The sequence below is a fragment of the Leucopleurus acutus genome (genome assembly GCF_964270905.1).
Source record: "Leucopleurus acutus genome assembly, chromosome: 18".
Lineage (NCBI taxonomy): Eukaryota > Metazoa > Chordata > Mammalia > Artiodactyla > Delphinidae > Leucopleurus > Leucopleurus acutus.
The window spans coordinates 64,784,305-64,793,523 of NC_139160.1; the positions used below are offsets into that span (position 1 = coordinate 64,784,305).

The window sequence follows — 9,219 nt, forward strand, 5'->3', positions numbered from 1 at the left end:
TGGGACATATAATATGGAGCATAATTGGGTGTCATTTACTTTTTTTTTTTGAAGATACCCCCTTAGAGAGTGCACTATGAGAAAATATAAGTAAGAATGAGCTGTCTAGTTCATGTCCATGGGAAGTCTTACATCGTCCATATTAAGTTTCTGATTAGTTAACTACCTGTAATCATGTGAATTTTAGGAAACAACTTATAATTTTATATCTTTCCTGTATTGCGAAAAATGTATCTACCTTAAGTGTTAATGAAAGATAGGAGACAGAAGACTGCTTTGGGGAAGATACTCTGAACATTTAAGAATGAAAACATGTTTTAAATGTAGGGTTTGCATAAGTAGAAAAATTGAGTATATTGAAACATTTTCCCCTTGTACTGAATTTCAAGTGTATTTCCTTACTAGGTTGTGATATCAAGTGCTATGCGTATTGCAAGTTAAACCTCACTACTATTTATAATGGCTTTGTGTCTGTGTGCTAAATTGGAAAGGTATTTTATGATGTCACTGTTGGTTGGGTGACAGTAATATTAATGTTTCATGTTAATATTTAATATTAATGCACTGAGGCAGGAATTAGGATAATAGCTTGAAGCGTCCCCCCTTCCGCCATGAGCCGAAGGTCGTATTGGTTCATTTTTCTTTGTAGTGCAGGCTAACTAAATTTGTCCACCTTATTCTAATATCTGTCTCATTTTAAACCTGCCCAAGGTGCCTTCTTAAACCCCTTCCAGGATTAGCTGTTGCCAAGATGAATGCTCAGGCCTGTTATCCAGAGAGATGGCTTTCCCACAGTGAAATGCACTTCCATAAAAAATGAGAATTTGAACCCAACAATCCATTATTTAAGTTCTCTGTCCAAGGAGGACAGTGAGAAAAATTACTACCCTCAGATTAGGTGATTCAGAAGAAGGACACTGGGACTCGGCATACAGTTGTTCTCAGGGCTAAGACTTATCCTAATGAAAGGATACAAACAAGGTCAGCAGAGGGAAAAGGCGCATGGGTGAAATCCAGAGGCAACCGGGTGGAAGGTTCCAAGAGTCTGTGAAATCAAGCAAGACAAGCTTAATTCCTCGGAGAACCAGGGCCCGGGGTCTTTACTGGGGGCTGGCCATGTAGGCACCTTCTGCCTAGTCCGCACCAAAATGCCCACAAGGCGAGATGTTTAGCATAAACCACATGGTTTATACGAACAGTTTAGGTAGGCCAGCCATTCTTACCAGGGAAGGGTGGGAGCACTGCTGAAACCCAACTTGCCAGTCGTCAGCCAAGGGCCGGGCTTGCCAGCAGGTCCTTCTAAGGAGCGGCCTCTGCTCTGCATGACGTTAGATATCCAGAGGCCTGGTATTTTCTAAATATTTAAAATAATATGAAAAGAAAGATGCCATGTGAATTGTCATCAGACTTCCCATACCAGGACTGTATGTGTCTTTCTGGTTTTTTTTTTTTTTTTTTTTTTTGCGGTACACGGGCCTCTCACTGCTGTGGCCTCTCCCGTTGCGGAGCGCAGGCTCAGCGGCCATGGCTCACGGGCCCAGCCGCTCTGCGGCATGTGGGATCTTCCCGGACCGGGGCGCGAACCCGTGTCCCCTGCCTGCATCGGCAGGCGGACTCTCAACCACTGCGCCACCAGGGAAGCCCTGTCTTTCTGTTTTGATTGATACTTAAAAAAAAAAAAAAAAAAAAAAAAAGCAGGTTTGTAATAGTTTGTGTTGAAACCTGTGGGTGAACTGCTCATTCTGACTGCTGATGGTTTCTCCAGGTCTCTGAGCCTCGTACCCTTCTGAACCGTGGCCCCATAGCTACCCACGAAGCTTTTCTTGGCTGCTGTCTTATTTTCCTGGGCAACAGGCACTTCATTGCTTTGCCTAAAGTGCTGATATTAAGACACCTTACGGTTGTGGGGAAGGTAATGTGGGATGGTGGGCAGGTAAGCAAGCAGTGTGGCTTTTACTGAACGGGTGCAGTAGGCTACCTAATTCAGCCTTAATTATGCCTTTTGTGGTTTTGAACAGAATTATTAAGGTGGTATCACTTCTTAGGCTCTTAGTAATGGCAAAGGAAGGGGTTGAGGATGGTGACTTTAGTATCACATTTGCAGGGTGTGTAAAGGTCACACACATTTAATTCATTTTAACAGCACTGTCTTCAACGTATTTTGACAGCTATTCAGGACTATGAAACTGCTCAGGAACACAATGAGAATGACCAGCAGATTCGAGAAGGTCTAGAGAAAGCACAGAGGCTACTGAAACAGTCACAGAAACGAGATTATTATAAAATCTTGGGAGTAAAAAGGTGAATTATAAATTTAAAATTCACATTGTTATTTTTAATCAACTGTTTTAAAGTTAATTGTTGCTCTTTTTTCCCTCTGATTCATTTCCTTTTCTTAGGTAATTTCAGTCATAGATTAAACCCTAACACTCTTGAACATCATAAAGCTGTTTTGAATATATTACAGATAAATTTCTTTAATAGAGACTAGGCATGCAATGATGGAGAATTAGTAGTTGGTGACAAAGAAAGGACACTGTGGCATGAATAGGTCCTGGGCCTAGATTTCTTAAGAAGGGTAAGGAGGTGGGAGTGAGCTTTCTTTTGGTGGGGACAGGAGGGAGGGAGGGGTTGGGGAAAAGATAACTTCTCTAGGCCTAAAAATAAAGTGGCACTCTCAGAATGAACTTGAAGGCACAGGGAGAATGTAATTTACTCAATACCTGCTTTTATAGTAGACCCACCTTCCCTGAACAGGGGAACCATCAATCTTTCAATCAACAGTCTGAAACTTTGTTCTTTTGAGTAAGCTAATAAGGCAGGAGCAAAATACAAAGTGGGCTTCAAAGAGTCAGTGTCTCTTTTAATGCCAAGAATCGAATCATGGTAGTTTGGAAATTCAGAAAGTTTAAAAATGCATCAGTGCAGTTTTCTTAAGGGAGAATTGTAAAGCTCAGGAGCACTTAAATTTGTTCCTGGTGAGATTCTGACATCAGGAAGCCTGGCGCCTGTAAGGGTCACGCGGAGTGCTGGGGGAGACGCTCAGCCGGTTATGATGCGGTATTCAGAAAACCGGGCTGCTGATCTGCCAGTGGGGTCTCCCTAACTGCCCCTCTTAGCTCCTCCTGGCAGTATGTTGGACACTTCTTAACTAATGATTATGAATTAACTTTACCACCCTTCAGAAATGCCAAAAAACAAGAAATCATTAAAGCATACCGAAAATTAGCACTGCAGTGGCACCCAGATAACTTCCAGAATGAAGAAGAAAAGAAAAAAGCTGAGAAAAAGTTCATTGACATAGCAGCTGCTAAAGAAGTCCTCTCCGATCCAGGTACTGTCTGCTTTAATGTTTCTGTTCTCCTGAAATGGCCGAGTCAGTGACTGGCGACTTCTTAGCTCTATTCCTTTGCCCGTCTTAGAGGCCGTGTCAGGAGTGGACAGTGGGGCGCGTGGTGGGTGGGCCCCCTGGGGCTGACCTCGGGAGCTGGGGATGGTCCCTGAAGCCCATTTGCATGTCTACCCTTGTCAGACTCTAGGGCCCCTCATGTGCACAGTGCAGTGGAGACGCCACCAAGTGTGGAATCAGAAGGCCTGAGGGTGACTCTTATCTCTCTTTGAATAAGTTCCTAGAACTTTTTTGGGCCTCAGGTTTTTTCACGAATGATAATGCCAGTACAACAAGAGGGAGCCTCTTAGGTTCGTTCCTTCCAGCTTCACAGATCAATGTGAATTTTTATACCAAACTTACAGGAGCTTGATTAGGATGTGGACCGCCAGGCAGGAATGTGCAGTGGTGGGACAGGGGCAGATCCCCCTCTGAGAGTGGCTCCCCAGGAATCGTGCTCGAGCTCTAATGGTCATTCGATTTACTGGTTAATACAAATGTTATTTCAGCATAAGCTAAAATGACCTGGAAAATGAGGGAGACGGTTTAAGAATTTTAGGTATTACCGAGCAGTGCTTTGACATTTCCAGAGGGAATTTCATGTTAAGCTACTACCTACTGCTTTTTTGTGGCTTTCCATGTCAGTGGGAGCAGAAACTATGACTTGAGCTAGACAAATTTAACAAAATAGAAGGAAATCACATTTTATGCCCATTTGACAAGTTTCTGAACTACTTATGCTATGGAATTGAAAGTAAATGATGTTTGTTCTCAAGTAATTTATAATCCAGTGAGAGAGGGAGGAGTTACTTAACGAGTACAGGAGGATACATACTGTTCGTTCTTTTATTCTGCACACATCGATGCCCGTGAATGGCTCTGTCCTCAGCGTGTGCAGTGGGCAGGTGAGGCGCTCTGGAGCTGAGCCCTGAGGGGAGCAGGGGGCCTGCGGGCAGAGCCGCGTGCATCGAGAAGAGAGCTGCATCCTTGGTTACCAGGAGTTCTTCTCTGTCCTCTGTGCCTTCTTCTCAGCCCCCGTCCTTACTGTAAAGATGGCAGCTGTTCCTATGAGGATATTAGCTTGCTCGTCTGCTGCCTCCAGGGTTCCTGTCTCCCACGTGTCTGCGCTGGCCTCTGTCTCATCACGGGCTTCGCTCCGGACTGACAGGCACAGCAGTGGAGGTGGCCTCCTGGCCTGTGCGATAGGGCGCCTCCCTCCCTCAGGTCTGGGGAGCCGTCCTTCTGTTTAGATTTAATAGTGAGGCCCCAGACGCTTCATGGGTTGATGAGGTTCGCCTGGCTGACTTGATGCTTGGAGTTAGGACGGTGAACACGGCCGTTTGATCAGAAGAGCGTGCGTGACTGCGTGCGTGACTTTGAGGTCTCATTCCCTGCAACTCCTCGGCTTTCCCAGAGAAGAATTTCCTTGGGTAGCTTCTTGGGAGGAGAGAAGATTTAGGGGGTCCGAACTTGCATGAATATCCATTTTCAACCCTGAACCTCACCGCCTTCTCCATGACTGGTTTCTCCTGAAACCTGTGATCTGGGTGGGAGAGGGAGGCTGGATTTGAGCATCAGTGGGTCACGGTTGTCTCAGTAGCTGAGGGGTGTGGTCCTCAGACCCCGCCTCAGCCCACACCTCTGGCAGCGCCTGGCTCTTAGCTCGCTGCTTTCTTTTACAGAGATGAGGAAGAAGTTTGACGACGGAGAAGATCCCCTGGATGCAGAAAGCCAACAAGGAGGGGGCGGCAACCCTTTCCACAGAAGCTGGAACTCATGGCAAGGGTTCAATCCCTTCAGTTCAGGCGGACCTTTTAGATTTAAATTCCACTTCAATTAAACCAGCTGTTTTTCTGCTCTTCATTTTTTAAAGATTAAACACAAAAAACCTTGTTCCAGGATCTTAATGAAAAAAAAATTCAGTCTTTCGGTTTGTCCATGACCAAAGAGTTGTTTTCATAGGAAGTATCTGTTCTTCTCCGTTTAGACCTGAGGCTGATGGGTTTGTGAGGGCCGGGAGGCAGGGGAACGGTTCGGTTCTGTGTCTGGCAGAGCAGCCTGTGTCTGGGCTGTGAACGTCGGGACGAAGGAGTCTGAGACAGGCGCGCAGAGTTTGTATTTTTCTACACTGGAGCACGTGGCAATTCTTTTCTTCACATCCTTGCTTGCTTACGTGTCTGTCAGTGCCTGCATTTGTGAGGAGCTGTGGTGTCAGGATTCTCCCAGAGGAATGAACATTCTGAGCTGTATGTTCTTAGGGACAACTTTGCTTAGATTCTGGTCAGTCCAGTCATTTGTAAATGTGTTAAATTTCCACATGCATTCCCATCTCTCTACGAGCATGAATGTGGCTGTCATGGAAGGTGGGCAGAGCCTGTCTTTTAGAAAACCTGCTACCGAATGATAGTCGCTGGAGCCAGGGTTAGATCTGGACCGATGTTAAGCATGTATGTTTTTTTGTTCAGTACCTGCAGGGGAATACTGAAAATCACTGAAATAGAATTAATTGTAAATCCTACTGGCCCTTTTAATATGGAACACAACAAACGAAAAAGTAATATGTAAAATAGGTTCAGATAATATAGCAGTGGTATTTAAAATAATATTGCTGTAGTGCAGAATGAAATACTTTAACAACAACTGAAGTTGTGAGTTAAACAGCATTTCCTGTAACAGGATTGGCTTAGAAATGTAAAGTCGCTCAGTCAATAGAAACAAACAGAACGCCATGTTTCCCACTTTTAGTAAATACAGCCGACAGTATCTCTTAGGTCCTGGGCTACCTGGCCCGTGGGTGCTCTTGTGGGACTGTTTTGAGGTGGGCGTTAAATAGCAGGCCTGCCCCTTTTTCAGACCTTGATGCCTCTGGATGTTCTCTGCCAGAAAACAACAAAACAACAGAAAACAGGTTTACAGACCTAGTCATCTCCAGCTGTATGTCCACTATCAAGATGGCATCTCTTCTTGGGATACCTTCTTCTTAAGAGAAATGAACTATTCAGTCTTTCTTTATATACTGGATAATTTTTTCCCTAAAAAAAAAAAAAAAAAAAATGAGTGTTACTTTAATCAAGAACACGAAATATTTATGGAATTATGATGCTGCGTTTAAAATCTAAGAGAATTACTTTAGATAAAAATTATTACATTCTGGAAAGGTTTTTGTTTTTGCCTCAGAGCATTCTGAAGCAATTTAAGCAGGATAGGCTTAATATATTGTTTTCAGGAAATCAAGCATTTTCTTTGAGTCGCAGGGACCGTCCTGACTGCTAATATCCACAACAGCCAGCCAAGCACAAATCGTTTTCTTCTACAGTCATCCTGAAACACGCGTGGGAAAAAGTTGTTTAAACTGAGACAAAACATATAGTTGAGATGAGCAAGACACGTGAGTGCTTTCTGCATCTATTTAGAAGTTTATTTCTTACCAATAAACTTAAGATTGCATTTTGAAAACTAGCAAACAGCTTGCAGCTCTCATTTTGTTTTAATGTCTCAAAATTCAAGTCAGTGTGAAAGTAATTTACAAGGGAAATTCATTTTTGTTTAATCTTGTTACTTCATTAGTTACATCAGCAACTTTTTCTTCAATCTGGTTCTTTCATATATGATGTCACTGTGAACTCTCTGAAATCTAGCGATGGCCTCTACTGACTTTCACAAGTAAGAGTTTTCACACAGAATCAGAAGGAGGGAAATATCAAACCACTTGCCGTTCTATCCGGAGGAGAGGGTGCAAGGCTGCAGCGAAGAGGAGCTGGAAGGAGTCCGCAGGGCTGGAGGCGGGCCACACGTCCTGGGCACCCGTCACCCCGCCGACTGCCACCCCGCCGCCGAGAGGGCTGTTTGCTTCACTTTTTTCTCCACCTGTAACAACTATAAATCCTGTTCCTAAAGCCTTACCGTGGACGGACTTTAGTCATCGTAGTGGAAATGTGCAGAGAGTTACTCGTTTTCAGTGAAGAGGGAGAAGCAAGTATGGTGCCCAGCGCCAGCGCCACGAACAGAAATTCTCTGGGCTCTGTTGTTTTGCTAATTAATGAAGAAAATAACGACCTTGAAGTTCCAGCCGTGAGGGTCATCAGCGGTCTTCTGGCATCCGCGTGATTGGGAAGGTGGTCACTCCACGCTTCTTTCAGAGTGACCGAGGAGAGCGCTGGGAGTGCGAAGGGACACTCGTCCGTCCTGGCGGCCTGACGCAGGAGGTCGCCACCGCTCCCGCGGGTGCCGGGTAACCGCTGTGGTGCTCTCTGGAAAAGCCAAATGAGCGGGGCGCCCAGCCGTGGCTGTATTACGTTCCCTCTTGAACTCCTCCCTCCCTTTTCAGTGAGCGCCGGAAGTGAAGTATCGCTGGCCTGTAAATGGATATTTTTTCCACAGCAACAAGTATTCAACACATCAGCCTGTAAACCTGAAGAAGTTCTAAAAAGAGAGGGTAAATTAATGCCCACTTCTGAAAGTTTGTGCTTTCTTAACATGGATAAAATAAAAACTGGAAAACGACTTCAATAGTTTACTAATGTGAATTGGATATAACAATACTAATTTTAAAACATTTTTCTCTTCAGGCAGTATTGAAAGTTTAAGTATCAGTATGAAAACAGAACTTTTTGGGACTCTGATAATGGAATGTAAAAACTACCCACGGCTTAAGAGAAAAATACTACTGATAACCAAGTATGAAGGAAAAAAGCTAAAAGAATTGCAGTTTTAAGTTGGCACCATTTTCTATTCATGGTGGAAAATGAAAGATTTCACCTGTAAAGCATGAAATCGGTCAGAAGTTATATGTGACATTTACCATGAAAAAAGGGCACAAGATGCTTCGTTAAAAATGTCTCCTCAGTCAGGCTTGCACCTCCTTAGAGGGACAGGGCGCCGGTGACTGGCCCCGTGCAGTTTTCACCGAGCACACACCAGGGGTTAACCTAGAGAAACTCATGCAGCTACGTTGAATGTAGTTGACTTTTCCATGTTTATAAAGGAAGGAGGAAGGCAAATGCTGATTTACCAACAATTATCCTTATTCTAAATCAGATCATTCCTTTTTTGTTAGTAGCAGAGTTTATTCTGTAATTGCAAATGATGTTAATAGGTGGGGATAATTCGTTTTGTTTAATGATCTCATTTGCTGAATGACTTAAGAGTAAAATTAGCCACTGCGTGGCTTTGTGTATAGTAAACAGACTTTGTTTCGTGCCTCTGTGGGTTGGACCTCTTCCGCGCAGTGGAAAACAGAGCACAGGGGAGGGGAAACACTGCAGATGTCTGATCAGCTAGGCCGTTACTCCTACTGTGGTTGGTTTGAATGAGACAAGACGAAGTAACTTAATCCATCTCAATTTAGTGTCTTAGTAAAAACACCACCGAACATTAACTGAAATGGGTCTCAGACATGTCTACAAATATGGGTACTATTTTTATGCCCGTGTATTTTCACATTTAATAAAAATATTTATGGTCAAATGAGTACTTCCTTGCTTTCAGTCTTTTGGAGAAGTCTGTTTTCCAACTTTGCTTTACACGTAATCAGCTACTGAGGTGACAGAGGGCACCTGCTCGACACAAGCTGCAGGAAGAGCGCAAAAAGCAAAAATGATTACAGTCTCGTAACCCAGCCCCCCGAGGTCCTAGGACAGTGAGGCCTTAACAGGTGGCGGTTCTTCACTTTCAGTACCATTAAAATCTAACACTTAGGTTGGCTCTGAGGACTTTCCCTTTTATATCATAACATGCACATTTCTGTTAAAAGTTCTGAAAGGGGTGGTGGGGACACTGCGGCTTATCTCAGTCAGATCTCTAACTACAAACAAAAGGAGATTTCTTCGTGT

At 44.0% G+C, this 9,219-nt stretch overlaps 1 protein-coding gene across 1 annotated transcript in view; it reads left to right on the forward strand.

Annotated features, from left to right (window-relative positions):
- The window catches only part of DNAJC3 (DnaJ heat shock protein family (Hsp40) member C3), an 83,430-nt gene extending 74,554 nt beyond the window's left edge, over positions 1–8,876 (forward strand). Inside the window, exons 10-12 of the mRNA XM_082859489.1 lie at positions 2,169–2,301; positions 3,186–3,334; positions 5,071–8,876. Coding sequence (XP_082715615.1) covers positions 2,169–2,301; positions 3,186–3,334; positions 5,071–5,228 — 440 coding nt within the window. The 3' untranslated portion in view covers positions 5,229–8,876. The remainder of the gene's footprint in view (positions 1–2,168; positions 2,302–3,185; positions 3,335–5,070) is intronic.
- The last annotated feature ends 343 nt before the right edge of the window (positions 8,877–9,219 follow it).